General features: G+C 37.5%; 1 protein-coding gene across 4 annotated transcripts in view; it reads right to left on the bottom strand.

Moving 5' to 3' along the window:
• MANBA (mannosidase beta) overlaps positions 1-15,283 on the bottom strand; it is a 114,544-nt gene that overhangs the window by 35,920 nt on the left and 63,341 nt on the right. For 3 of the 4 annotated variants that reach the window (XM_058721778.1, XM_058721780.1, XM_058721781.1), the window contains exons 8-11: positions 12,400-12,551; positions 7,785-7,902; positions 6,455-6,541; positions 2,978-3,145 (exon numbers count right to left, since the gene is read on the bottom strand). In XM_058721778.1, coding sequence (XP_058577761.1) covers positions 2,978-3,145; positions 6,455-6,541; positions 7,785-7,902; positions 12,400-12,551 — 525 coding nt within the window. The remainder of the gene's footprint in view (positions 1-2,977; positions 3,146-6,454; positions 6,542-7,784; positions 7,903-12,399; positions 12,552-15,283) is intronic. The other variant, XM_058721779.1, reaches the window with a different exon arrangement.

Below are 15,283 nucleotides of genomic sequence, written 5' to 3'. Positions count from 1 at the left end.
AGCTAACATCATACCCAATGGTGAAAAACTCAAAACTTTTCCTTCTAAAATCAGGAACAAGACCAGGATGTCCACTCTCACCATATTTGTTCAACATAGTACTGGAAGTCCTACTCAGAGCAATTACACAAGAGAAAGAAACAGAAGGTATCTTAATTGTAAAGGAAAAAGTAAAGCTGGCACTGTTTGCAGATGACATGATATTATATGTAGAAAATTCTAAAGACTTCACAAAAAACTGTTAGAATAAATGAATTCAGTAAAATTTCAGGACACAAAATCAATACACAGACATCTATTGCATTTCTGTACACTAATAATTAACTATTAGAAAGAGAAATTAAGAAAACCATCTTATTCACCACTGCATCAAAAAGAATAAAATATCTAGGAATAAATTTAACCAAGGAAGTGAAAAACTGAAATTATTATTGAAAATTATAAGACACTGAAGAAGACACAAGTAAATGGAAATATATTCTGTGCTCATGGATTAGAACTGATATTGCTAAACTGTCCATACTATTTAAACCTATCTACAGATTCAATGCAATCCCTATCAAAACTGCAATGAAACAGAATGAATAATCCAAAAATTTTTAGGAAACCACAAAAGACCCAGAATAGTCGAAGCAATCTTGAGAAAGAAGAACAAAGCTGGAGACATCATGCTTTCTGACTTCAAAATACATTATAAAGCAAAATTAAAACATTATGGTATTGTCATAAAAATAGACACATAGATCAATAGAATAGAACAGAGAACCCAGACGGGGCGCCTGGGTGGCGCAGTCGGTTAAGCGTCCGACTTCAGCCAGGTCATGATCTCGCGGTCCGTGAGTTCGAGCCCCGCGTCGGGCTCTGGGCTGATGGCTCAGAGCCTGGAGCCTGCTTCCGATTCTGTGTCTCCCTCTCTCTCTGCCCCTCCCCCGTTCATGCTCTGTCTCTCTCTGTCCCAAAAATAAATAAAAAATGTTGAAAAAAAATTAAAAAAAAAAAAAAAGAACAGAGAACCCAGAAATTAAATTCATATATGCATGGTCAATTAATTTATGACAAAGAAGACAAGAATATACAATGGGGAAAGGACAGTCTCTTCAATAAATGGTGTTAGAAAAATTGGACAGTCCCAGGCAAGAGAATGAAACTGAACAACTCTCTTCAATCATGCACAAAAATCAATGCAAAATGGATTAAAGACTTGAATGTAAGATCTGAAATCATAAAACTCCTAGAAGAAAACACAGGTGGTAAGCTCCTTGACATTGGTCTTGGCTTTGATTCTTTGGATTTGACACCAAAACAAAGGCAACAAAAATAAACAAGTGGGACTACATCAAACTAAAAAGGTTCTGCACAGCAAAGAAGACCATCAATAAAATGAAAAAGCAAAATACTGAATGGGAGGAAATATTTCCAAATCATATACCTGCTAACAGGTTAATATCCAAAATACATTAAAGCACTCATACAATTCAATAGCAAAAACCAAACAATTCAACTAAAAAATGAGTCAAGGATCTAAACAAACATTTTTCCAAAAACATACAGATAGCCAATAAGTACATGAAAAGGTGCTTAACTAATCATCACAGAAATGCAAATCAAAACCACAATGAGGGATCACCTCACACCTGTGAGGATGGCTATCATCAAAAAGATAAGAAGGGTGCTTGGATGGCTCAGTCCATTGAGCATCTGGCTCTTGATTCCAGCTCAGGTCATGATCCCAAGTGGTGGGATCAAACCCCATGTTGGCCTTTGCACCGAGTCTGGAGCCTGCTTGGGATTCTCTCTCTTCCTCCCTTTGCTCCTTTCCCCCAGCTCGTGCTCTGTCTCTAATAAAAAAAAATGCTGGAGCGCCTGGGTGGCCCAGTCAGTTAACTAACCAACTCTTGGTTTCAGCTCAGGTCATGATCTCACAGCTTTGTGGGTTCAAGCCCTGCATCAGGCTGTCTGCTGGCAGTGCAGAGCCTGCTTGGGATTCTCTCTCTCCCTCTCTCTCTCTGCCCCTCCCCCACTTGTGCTGTCACTGTCTCTCTCAAAATAAATAAATAAGGTTTAAGAAAAAACTCTCAATATAAATGAGACCCAACATCCATTTTCCTATTACCACAGTCCCCTCTTCTCTCTGTGAGCCTCATCTACTCTACTTACTTTTTTAAAACAAATTTGGCTCCTCTAGGCATTTGAGTTTACCATTCTTACCACAGACCAAATTTGCTCATGAATATAAATTTTTAAAGTCTAACTAAAATATTAGCAAACCAAATCTAACACAGAATACAAGAACAAGAAGTTGTAACTAAACAGAGCTTATACTAGAACTAGTTTATTATTAGAAAATTAATTCCCAGGGGTGCCTGGGTGGCTCAGTCGGTTAAGCATCCGACTTCTTCTCAGGTCATGATCTCGCGGTCTGTGAGTTCGAGCCCTGCGTCAGGCTCTGTGCTGACAGCTCAGAGCCTGGAACCTGTTTCAGATTCTGTGTCTCCCTCTCTCTGACCCTCCCTCACTCATGCTCTGTCTCTCTCTGTCTCAAAAATTAAAAAAAAGAAAAAAAAAAAAAAAGAAAATTAATTCCCAGAATTCACCATATTAATATATTGAGGAACAAAAAGAAAGAAAGAAAAAAAGAAGTGGCATATCAGTAAACCATCTAAAGTAGAAATTCTCAACCTTTGGGGTTCCATGGATGGGCTCCAGAAAGAGTCTATGACAATATGCAAGTATAAACACAATATTGGTGTATGTGTGGTGAGTTCCATAGATAAGTTAATTCCTAAAGAAGTCCATAACCCACGAGCCCATTCACATGCTGCAGCATTATAATCCATTCACATGCAGCTCTGTATTAAAATGATAATGTTGAAGGTTGACCTAAAAAAGGACACAAAAGTATACTATACCAATATTCAAACTGATCCACTTTCAAAAGAGTTTCTTAAATTCTACTGCATGAAAAATCATTACTTACTGCCAAAACAATCTGTCGAATATTTTTCACATACAGAACCACATAGTCATTGATGTAGGTATGCAGTTCACTGGTGTGTATATTAAACCAATTCATCATCAGCGCTGCTTCATTTTCATTATTTCCACCCCATATGATGATGGAAGGATGAAATTTCAGTCTCCTGATCTAAAATTTCAAAAAACATAAAATAATTTTCAAATGACCAATACGAAAAAAAAAAAACCTCAGAAATATAATTATTCACAAAAGTATAGCCATTGCATTTCTGCACATAAATTCTTATGTGTCAGAAAACTGATTAGAAAATGGCTTGTAACATTACCTATAGGGATACATTTTAAGCAATCTCTGATTCTTTTTGCCTAGATTTTATAAACACCAATAAGATGGGGTTCTTCTCCTCTATTGTATAAAAACTGAAGAAAACATAATCCCTTTTATTAAAAAAGAAAAATAAATCAACCTCATCATTATCTGACTTGCCACAAAAAGGTTCTAAGAAATACAAAAGGCAGGAGACATTAATCACAGAGGAGTTTCTCAAGAACAAGTTGGGAGTTTTGTGTGAAGAAACAAATGAGGTAGAATGACCACTTCTGCTGAAAGAGGGATTGAGGTTGTCACAGTCTCCCCTGAATTCAGAAAACCACAAAGACAACTAGAGAGGGTTTCACAAAGCAAGTGAGTCCCAGAGATATTCCGTAAGTTAAAGACAAATATATGGAATATTCTAACGGAAAAAGGATTTGGGCATCAAGAGGACAGCTCCAGAAATAACTATCAATGTTATGCCTTGAGAAATCAACTAAGGTTATGCAAGTTACTGAATATATCCAAACATAGAGGAAGAAATCAGCAATCTATCTAAAAATCCTGCCAGCCTTAAGAATTGAACCTGCATGAACTGGGCTCTCTGTGGACCAGCCCTACATAAAGGTGGAAGGATCCATTTCTTCTGACACACTAGAAGATGGACTCCATCAAAAGAAGGTAATGAAATCTCTTTGACAGCGGAGTGAGTCAATGATCAAGAGAAATTCCTTTCGAACTCATTTTAGCAATATAACCTCATTGGTATTTATAACTTCTCTTCCATGTAACACATGGTTACAGTGATGGATCCCAGCTGATGTTCTCCGTGTGGCCTCCATTCAAGATGCTAAGTATCTCCTATACGAAACAGAGATGCATTAAGGATGCATTAAAGAGATTTATCTCATTCTCAAAAATTACAGTCTTGTGTTTTTCTAAACTAGCCTTACAAACACTATTTCCTTTATTTGCCTTTGCGCATCCCCAGGAAGTGAGGGCTGCTACCAACTATGAATGGCATGTTTATGGTGCTACTGAAAACACAAATACTGAAGAGGCAAAAAGCTGCAGTGACTCTGTTCTACACATACCCTTCAAGCTGACCTAGAATTTTGTGGCAAGCTCTGCTTTAAAATTTTAACGAACTCTGCAAAAAAATGTTCTCCTTCTCTTTAATAATACATAAAAGAAAGGAAGGCACACTGATATCATATTTTATTTATTTGTATGAAAAAAGTTTAAAAAACTGAAATGTTTGCAACCTACATAACTATAATTAATATTTCTAAAGTTCATTCATCCATCTATCTATGTTCCTGATAAATAACCCAGCTAGTGGGGATACACAGAGGAACAAGCCCCTGGGCCTCAGGGAGACTACAGTCTTGCAGGGAAAACAAAACATGGAACAAGAAATTCAAAGTGTGATATATGTCACAAAGGGCAAATGATATGATCCAGACTTGCAAATATAGAAAGGCTTTCTTCCCAGAGAAAGTCCTGCTCAAGTGTGCCAGAAAAAAATGAGAGGTCCACAGGGAGAAAGTACTCCAGAGCAAGGATGGCACAGGAAGAGAATGCTTGATGGGGCCAGGAGGCAGGCAGAGACAGGATAGGGCATGATGAGGATCTTTATCTGGAGGGCTCGGAGCAAGGGAGGATTCATTTGTACTTTCTAAATCTTTTTCTAAAAAAATAAAACACAGACATAAAAAAAAATTATGACACAGTGAATTATTATAAGGCAATCAGCCTTGTAACCACAAGGTAGACCAAGAAAGAGAAACCCAGAAGCCATCATGCACCCCTTATATTTATTTTTTTAAGTTTATTTATTTTGAGAGCGAGAGAGAGGGAAGGAGAGAGAGCGAGCACAAGTGGGGGAGGGGCAGAGAGAAGGAGAGACAGAACCCCAAGAAGGCTCTGTGCCGTCACCATCAGTGCAGAGCCCGAGGTGGGACTCGAACCCAGGAACCATGAGATCATGACCTGGGCTGAGATCAAGAGTCAGACACTTAACCGACTGAGCCACCCAGGCACCTCCCTCGTGCGCTCCTTTTAATTACAATGCTTTCCTCCTTCCAACAGTAACCACTATCTTGAGTATTATACTAATCACTTCCTTGCGTTTCTTTTGGTTTTCCACACAAATGTACATCCACAGACATTATAATGATGAAATCACGGAATTTAACATACTTGATGGATTTCAATCCACTGACGCCCTTATCCTTATTGAGCTCAAATTGTACTGCTATTGGTTGGTGATAACCTTGTCCAAGTTCTTTATGACATATCTTTGATAGTTTCCTTGTTATCTTATGTCAAAATATTCCGGGATTATCTAGTATATTTCCTGTCTCAGACCCGGAATCAGCCATTTCTCTAAGAAGCACTTTTCTTTTCTTCCCGGACCCTTGGGGTTCAAAGTCCTTTGGCTTCAACACTATTTTGTTTGAGAGATGAGGAAAGTTTGGATCCTCCTACTTCTCTACCATGTTGGCCCCTCCCCCAAAGCCCTTCTCTTAATAGGAAAAATTATTTCAATAAAAGGATACTCAGTATTATTAGGTTGTTCATTGTTTCTAGTCCTTTTCAGCGGACAGAGTTACATTACAATCACTTCCTTGCACTTATAGATCTATAAATATAGGTGTATACATATGGAATGCAGAAGAAATCAAGGAGTCAAGAATCACTTTAACTTTTTGACCTGAGAGTTGCAAAGACCGGCTTTGCCATTTATTGAGGTGAGGAAAACTGCAGGAAAAGCAGGTTTGGAGAAGGTAATGCAAATTTGGTTTGGACATGTTACATTTGAGAGGACTCTGAAGCCTACAAGTAGAAGTGCCAATCAGGCAGCGGGATAGAAGAACTAGGAATTCAAGCAGAGAAGTCAGAGCTGGGGATAAACCTGAGCGTTATCAGCATGTAAGTGATGTTAAAGCTATTAGACCAGGGAAGTCAATTATATGATTGTGATTTTCATGCGATTTAGTGAAGAGAACAACAACCAAAAAAGAAAGAAAAGGAAAAAGAAAAGAAAAGAAAAGAAAAGAAAAGAAAAGAAAAGAAAAGAAAAAGAAAAAACAAAGAGAGTTTTAATAAAAAGCAAAATGAAACATGAGCATTTTCCTTCTTCTTGGAATGGTAATAACATACCTGGTGAGCAACTTCTGTTCTCACTGAATCCAGGAAGCCCTGATCAGTCGGATAAAGAGCACAGGCAAACATAAAATCCTGCCATACCTATCAAATCAAATAAAAGGCAATGAAGCACTTCCATAAATTTTATTACACTGAAAGAAATTCTTCATTTAGAACTTTGGGAATTACCCTTCAGGCAAATGAAAAATCAAGTTAGCCTGATGAGTGGGATCATTTGAGCAATACTGCGATTCAAGCAGTGGGAAAGTCTCTCATAGACTGCACGACCTTCCAGAATTGCACAAAACTGGGGGGGTGGGAATCTGAGAGGAGAAAGTGTTAAGTAGGGAGAAAAGAAAGTGAAGAGAGGGGTATTCAACTCAGGAAACAGTGAGCGTGTTGAGAGGAATATGAAATTCAAAAAAGAACCTCCCCCCTGCCCCTCCACACTGCAATACTCTAATTTTCACTGGGAATTTGATATCGAGAGATGGACCAGACTGTTAAGAAACAGTCTTTGTTTATAAAGGAATTAACTTTTCATGGCCAAAAGGATTGCTACATGGACATTTTCATAATGAAACCACATAAGTTCATTTCTAGGGAGGTTGTTATGACGCGGTGGTTAAAAGCACAGGCCCCAAACCAGTCAACCTGAGTCACAACCTTGATTTCAGGTTATTTAACCTCTCCTCCACGTGTCAGTTTCCTTATCGGTTGTTGGGGATGGAGAACAACAGAAATTACTTCATAGGATAGACATGAATATGAAATAAAATAATAAATGCAGACCACTGAGAACAATGCTTGACATTCAATAAATATGATAGAATATTGTCATATTATGACCATCAGTATTTTCAATATTATTATAATTACTATTCCTCTCTGGAGTGCTTTCTATGTTAGACCTGTAATACTAGAACTAAAAGAATGTATTTCCTTTGCTTAACCCTCACCAATGCAAAACATCCTTGGGATACTTAAATACAATATGAAACATAGCTTTTCTTCATTTATTATTTTTCTTCTCTATAGGTCTTGCTGGATCTCCTTAAAGTAAAACATTTTAATAGATTTAATCATACCCTCATATCACAAAGAAAATTACAAATATATAAATATATAGAATGTCTACCACTTAAAAATAATTACATAATTATGATATTCGCCATCAGCTATGGTTCAGGTCTTGCAAGATGCCATTTATTCCTCTACAAAAAGTGGAATATCATTTCCAGCTCTGAGAAAAGAAGGAACGAGCAATATCACCCACTTAGAACACAGGAGGTCAAAGTGAGGATACAGTAACATATCAACCAATAAAATGCTGTCAGCTACCCACCATTATTCCCAGTTCATCACAGAGTCGATAGAATTCATCTTGCTCATATATTCCTCCTCCCCAAACCCGGAGAGTATTCATGTTAGCATCCACAGCAGACTGCAAAAGGAGCCGTAGCCTATAGAAGAAATTTTAAAAAACAAATGTTAATTTGGAAATCTGGGGGTGCTAAAAAAAATATTTTAAAAAACGCATCCTGGTTGATAAATACATTTCAAACCTCTGTTAGAAAAACACATTTTGAAATTTTGATGGTTTGGATACAGTGCTAAGTGGAGAAAGTGGAAATTATATACACATTAACTGTAACCACATAAGCAAATCTAGAAAAATTATGGGCTACACCTTTTCTCTGCCTTCTAAATTAACAGTTATTATTATACTGTTTTTAAAATAGTTGTAAAATCTTAGAAAGTATGAGCTAATTTTATATAACCATTGCAAATTATAAGACAAAAAATCAAATTTTGCATATTAGTTCCTGGCATGCCTTTTTTTTTTAAGGTTATTTATTTGGAGAGAGAACACAAGCAGGGAAGGGAGAGAGGTGGGGGGTGGGGTGAAGAGGGAATCCCAAGCAGGCTCTGTGCTGTCAGAGTGGGGCTCCATCTCACAAACCATGAGATCATGACCTGAGCCAAAACCAACAGTCGGACGCCCAAACGAGCCACCCAGGCATCCCAGTACCTAGCTTACTTTTATCTTGTTTTTTCAATTCTTCGAGTCCATATCTTCCTCAACTTATGATGGGATTATATCCCAATTAGCCCATCATAAGTTGAAAGTATTGTTAATTAGAAAATGAATTCAATACACCTTAACCTGTTGAACATCCTAGCTTAGCCTAACCTACCTTAGATGTGCTCAGAACACGTACATTAGCCTACAGTTGGGCAAAATCATCTAACACATAGACTAGTTTAGAATAAAGTACTAAATATTTCCTGTAATTTACTGAATACTATAGTGAACGTGAAAAACCAATGGTTACATGGGAACAGAAGGATCGTGAGTGTATCGGTTGATCACCCTCAGTGTCATGTGGCTGACTGGGAGCTGAAGCCGCCACCACGGCCCAGGATCATGAGAGATTACTGTTGGACAGATCACTTGCCCAGGAATAGATCCAAATTTAAAATTCAAAGTATAATTTCTACTGAATGTGTATTACTCTTACACCATGGTAAAGTCAAAAAATCATGCTGAACCATCATAAGTAGGGCACCTGCTATGCTTCTTTCTCTAGTAAGTTTCCTTTCTCATCTTTCCAATTCCTATTTACATGAGCCACAGGAAAATCTAGCAATTAACAGCTACTTTGAGAACATCTACCTGCATTTCCAGAACAGAGCCCAGGGAGGAACCAAGAAGCCCAATAACAGGCTGACCAACAACCCAGAGCATTGTGCTTCAGCAAAGGCATCCATGGGCAGGTTCACTAACTGGCGTAGCTATGGTGAACAGCCACTGCCAAAGCCAGCTAGGAGAGGAACTTTGAAAAGCAAAAGAGGCAGTAAATTATCTGTGTCTATGTCTGGAGAATAACTTCACTTTCATATGAAATTCAAGACGATATACACAGTTCATTTTTGTCTGTTTGCTTGTTTTAACTCTTTTTTTCTAAGTTTATATTTAAATTCCAGTTAGGTAACATACAGTGTAATATTAGTTTCAGGAGTAGAATTTTGTGATTCATCACTTAATACAACACCCAGTGCTCATCACAAGTGCCCTCTTTAATACCCATCACCCATTTAACCCATCTCCCACCCACTTCCCTCCATCAACCCTCAGTTTGTTCTCTATAGTTAAGAGTCTGTTTTATGCTTTGCCTCTTTTTTCCCCTCCACTTTCATCCATTTTGTTTCTCAAATTCCACTTATGCGTGAAATCATACAGTATTGTCTCTGACTGACTTATTTTGCTTAGCAAAATATACTCTAGTTCCATCCACGTCATTTCAACTGGCAAGACTTCATTCTTTTTATGGCTCCTTAATATTCCATTATATATATGTACACATACACATACACACACACACACACACACACACACACACACTTCTTTACCCATTCATCAGTCCACGGACATTTGGACATTTGGGCTCTTTCCATTTTTTGGCTATTGTCGATAGTGCTGCCATAAACATTGGGGTGCATGTTTCCCCTTCGAATCAGTATTTTTGTATCCTTTGGGTAAATACCTAGTAGTGCAACTGCTGGGTCATAGGGTAGTTCTAGTTTTAACTTTTTGAGGAACCTCCACACTGTTTTCCAGAGTGGCTGCACCAGTTTGCATTCCTACCAGCAGTGTAAGAGGGTTCCCGTTTCTCTGCATCATCGCCAACACTTGTTGTTTCCCATGTTCTTAATTTTAGCCATTCTGACTGGTGTGAGGTAATATCTCATCATAGTTTTGATTTGTATTTCCCTGATGATGAGTGACTGAGCATTTTTTCATGTGTCTGTTGGCCATCTGTATGTCTTCTTTGAAAAAGTGTCTATTCACGTCTTCTGCCCATTTCTTAACTGGATTATTTGTTTTTTCGGTGTTGAGTGTGAGGAGTTGAGTTTGATGGCAGATTTTGGATACTAACCCTTTATCGGATATCTCATGTGCAAATATCTTCTCCAATTCCAAAGGTTGCCTTTTAGTTTTGCTGATTGTTTCCTTCACTGTGCAGAAATTTCTTATATTGATGAAGTCACAATAGTTCATTTTTGCTTTTGTTTTCCTTTCCTCCAGAGATGTGTCTAGTAAGAAGTTGCTATGGCCGAGGTCAAAGAGATTGCTGCCTGACTTCTCTAGGATTTTAAAGGTTTCTTGTCTCACATTTAGGTCTTTCATCCATTTTGAATTTATTTATTTTTGTGTGTGCTATAAGAAAGTGGTCCAGTTTCATTCTTTTGTACATTGCTGTCCAGTTTTCTCAACATCATTGGTTGAAGGGACTGTCTTTTTTCCATTGGATATTCTTTCCCACTTTGTCAAGGATTAGTTGATCATACAGTCGTGAGTCCATTTCTGGGCTTTCTTTTTCTTTTTTCTTTTTGTATACATTTTTATTGAAATTCTAGTTAGTTAACATACAGTGTCTTGTTAGTTTCAGGTTTATGATATAGTGATTCAGCACTTAAGTACAATACCCTGGGGCTCCTGGGTGGCTCAGTCAGCTAAACATCTGACTTCAGGTCAGGTCATGATCTCACATTTCTTGATTTCAAAAATAAATAAACATTTTTTTTTCAACGGTTTTTATTTACTTTTGGGACAGAGAGAGACAGAGCATGAACGGGGGAGGGGCAGAGAGAGAGGGAGACACAGAATCGGAAACAGGCTCCAGGCTCTGAGCCATCAGCCCAGAGCCTGACGCGGGGCTCGAACTCACGGACCGCGAGATCGTGACCTGGCTGAAGTCGGACGCTTAACCAACTGCGCCACCCAGGCGCCCCAAAAATAAATAAACATTAAAAAAAATTAATTATAAAAAAAGTACAACACCCTGCGCCCATCACAAGTGCCCTCTCTAATACCCATCAACTATTTAATCCGTGAGTCCACCCACCTCTCCTCTGGTAACCAACCATCAGTTTGTTCTCTATAGTTGAGAGTCTGATTCTAGGTTTGCCTTTCTCTATCTTTTTATTTTTATTTTTTTTCTTGTTTCAAGTTTTTATTTAAACTCTAGTTGGCTAACATATAAAAGAATATTGGTTTCAGTAATAGAATTTAGTGATTCATCACTTATATATAGCACCAATGTTCATCCCAACAAGTGCCCTCCTTAACATCCCTCATCCATCCAGCCCATCCTCCTCCCCTCCAGCAACCCTCAGTTTGTTCTCTATAGTTAAGAGTCTGTCTTACAGTTTGCCTCTCTCTCTCTCTCTCTCTTTTTTTTTTACACAGTTTAAAGTAAAAGCAAATTACTACAATTTTTGGCAAATTCTAAACACCGAATAATACGCTACAATGCATATCTATCCATATGTAAGTAAGTTAGATGTGTTTATTCTCACTTCACAAAGTTCATTTTTACTATCACAAAGCTTATAATCACAATCAGGAAATATTTTCTTGTAAAATGCTCTTCTCAAAGCTTCAGATAAACACTTTACATTTTTTTTCTAGATTTCAATTTGTAAAGTTTTTAATGTTCTTTTTATTAAGGTAAAAGTAAAAGAATATGCAAAGAGCTCAGAATGAAGAGGTAAATATGGGTTTCCATTTTTTAAAAAGAATGCACAGAAATATTTAAGGTTTTTGTTTTTTTAAAAAAAGCCAAACTTAATCATTTTTTTTCCAGGAACTAACTATCCAAAATGTGCACGAGACACTTTCTTGTTCCTCCAGAGGAAATATATAATAGTTTTTTAAAAATTGGATGGTTTCAGCAGTCTCTAGTAGTTTAGCTGTTAAGACTATCTATAGCTCATGAGAGTTGAATATATGATTTAAAAATCCTTTCCATTCTAAAGTTTCCACCATCCCAGAATTCTGTCTTTTCTCTGAGTTCCTTTCACTGGAACCAAAGAAAGTAAAAAATGAGTAACTCTTTAGCTTTGTGGGACCGTTAATAAAAAGAAAAAGAAGAAACAAAAAAACAATAACTTACAAGTCAGAGGTTACTCGATCCTGGAATGAATCTGCTGGGATCCAGTTTGAGCCTTTCAGAAATATGGGCAATCCATTAATTTTGAAGTAGAAACTCAGACCTTGAGACCCTTCAATGGACTCTTCTATAAGTTCCACTGTCCTAAAATAAACCTATTATGAACAAAATTAAATACTCAATATCAAATTGAAAACATAAGCAAAAGAGGATTTTGGAGGGTTTTTTATGTTGATTTTATTCTTGAAAGAAAGAGAGAGAGTGGGAGCAGGGGAGGGGCACAGAGAGGGAGACACAGAATCTGAAGGAGGCTCCAGGCTCTGAGTTGTCAGCACAGAGCCTGACGCTGGGTTTGAACTCACCAATCATGAGATCATGACCTGAGCTGAAGCTGGATGCTTAACCCACTGAGCTACACAGGAGCCCCAAAAGAGATTTTTTTTGAAAAGGAAAGCAAACTTTTGAACAATTTACATGAAAATAATTTAATGTTGATTTCCTATTTGCTACGAGGCACTTAATGTGGAAATGCACATTTCAGAAAAAAAAAAAATATATATATATATATATAAAATAAATTATCACCAGATTCTGTAAATCTTTTAATAGAAAAAATATAGAAAGTATTAAAGAGGAAATACATTCTAGTCTTCCTCATGAAATAAGCATTTGTAATTATATCAAAAGAAATATAAACAAAAACATATTTCACAAAAATGGGGGAGGAAATCCCACCAGTTAAACTGATGCATCTTTGATTGAAAAACACATTCTCAAGCACCTGAGCGTCTGACTTCGGTTCAGGTCATGATCTCGTGGTTCATGGGTCGAGCCCCACATGGGGCCCACTGCTGTCAGCACAGGGCCCGCTTTAGATCTTCTGTCCCCCTCTCTCTCTGCCCCTTCCCTGCTTGTGTGCTCTCTCTCAAAAATAATAAATAAATCTTTAAAAAAATTTTTTAAAAAAGAAAGAAAAACACATTCTCATTTCAGTGTTGTTAAAATGTGTCCAAATGTGCATCTTAGAATCAAAGACATTCAGCACAAGGTATTTCACAATTTAACAACTTTCCAATCTTAATGGCACATTAGTGCACATTAGTAGTGATTTGTTAAATGGCAATGTAATTGTAGCTAATTATCACATTAAACCCAATGTTTGAGAGAGCTCTGGAGACGCGCAGTTCCAACCAGAAGACGGAACAGGAACACACCCTGCAGTGTTATAATTGCAATGTGAGAGGAAGCTGAGACCTTTGTCCCTGTGACACTTTAGCTAGGTTTTCCCATAATTAAGCTGGAGCAGTAAGACCCTAGATAGGGAAGGTTGATGTTCTCATCCAAATCTTCATTCCTTCCAGTCATAAACTGGATCAAGGAATGAGGAATTTGATTCTACACCAACAAAGTCTAGCCTTGAACCAAGATTGTGTATTTCCTCTCTAATTTTAATTAATTAATTAATTTCATGAAATCAAAGTGCCCACCATTCTTCCACTTTCTTACCCTTGCCATTATTAATATGACAGGACAAACTGATAAGAGTTAACTTTATGAGAAGACACAGATTAAGTCTTGGCTGAGGAAGATCTTGATGTGGAATTACCAATACCTGCTTTAGGGTTGCAAAATGTAAAAAGTGTACAATGATTTTCACAGATAACTTTTAACATAGATCCAAACATCTAGAACAGTAATTCTTTACATGTGGCCAGGGACAAGGGGATCCCCGGGCATCCTGCAGGGGGTCCTTGTGTTCAAAACGATCTTCATAGTAAACCTACAACATCATTTGCCCTTTTCACTGTCACTCTCTTTTGACTATATGATGGAATTTTCCAGAAGTTATATGTGTGTGATGACATCATCACTCTGTTGGTCAATAGAATGCATGCTTGCATACTCTGGTGTGTTCTAATTCTACAGTAGAGGTCTAGTATATAAAGTGTGTTTTGGGGTGCCTGGGTGGCTCAGTTAGTTAAGCATCCAACTCTTGATTTCGGCTCAGGTCATGATCTCACAGTTCGTGGGATCCAGCCCTGCCTCCAGCTCCACAGTGACAGCACATAGCCTGCTTGGGATTCTCTTTCTCCCTTTCTCTCTGCCCCTTCCCCCTTCATGCGTGCACACGCACATGCTCTATCTCTCTCAAAATAAATAAATAAACTTAAAAAATAAAACTCATTTTAAAAATTAAAAAAAATAAAAAGATGTGTTTTCAGAGATTAACTCCATTTGTTCTCAGCTTCTACTGTGTTATTAGTAGCGGTGTCTGGTTATTTCTACTATAATCTCTGTAACCTACTGTCGTTCAATAAATTCTTCTTTTGAATCTCAAAGTTTCCCTTGCAAGCTACACGGAAATGCAAAAGTATTAGGTACCTTTTTAAAATTTATTTCACAGTGGTATTTTAAATTTTTCAAATGAAAATAAATTTTAATTGAAACTCATTTTAGAGTTCAATGTTTTATTTTATTCTAAAAAATTATTTATAATACACTTTTTCTTAAGGATGAATTGAGATTAGACAGGAGAGTCTCTTTCTGTTGTGCCCTAAAATGTGCAGATAGCACAACCAGAAGTTAACAGATTAAAGTTTACACCAGCAGAGCTATTTGGTATTTTGGTAACCAGAGGTGTATTTACTGTAACTGACAGAAGACAGAAACACATTTTTTTTAATGTTTATTTATTTTGAGAGAAAGAATGAGAGACAGTATGAATAGGGGAGGGGCAGAGAGAGAGAGAGAGAGAGAGAGAGAGAGAGAGAGAGAATCCTAAGTAGGCTCTGCATTGTCCCCACGTGGGGCTCAAACTCATGAACCATGAGATCATGACCTGAGCCAAAATGAAGAGTTGGACACTTAACCGACTGAGCCACCCAGG

This window comes from Neofelis nebulosa, chromosome 3 (genome assembly GCF_028018385.1).
Source record: "Neofelis nebulosa isolate mNeoNeb1 chromosome 3, mNeoNeb1.pri, whole genome shotgun sequence".
NCBI lineage: Eukaryota > Metazoa > Chordata > Mammalia > Carnivora > Felidae > Neofelis > Neofelis nebulosa.
The sequence above is the reverse complement of the archived record's forward strand: the minus strand, read 5'-3'. Positions and strand labels throughout refer to the sequence as shown.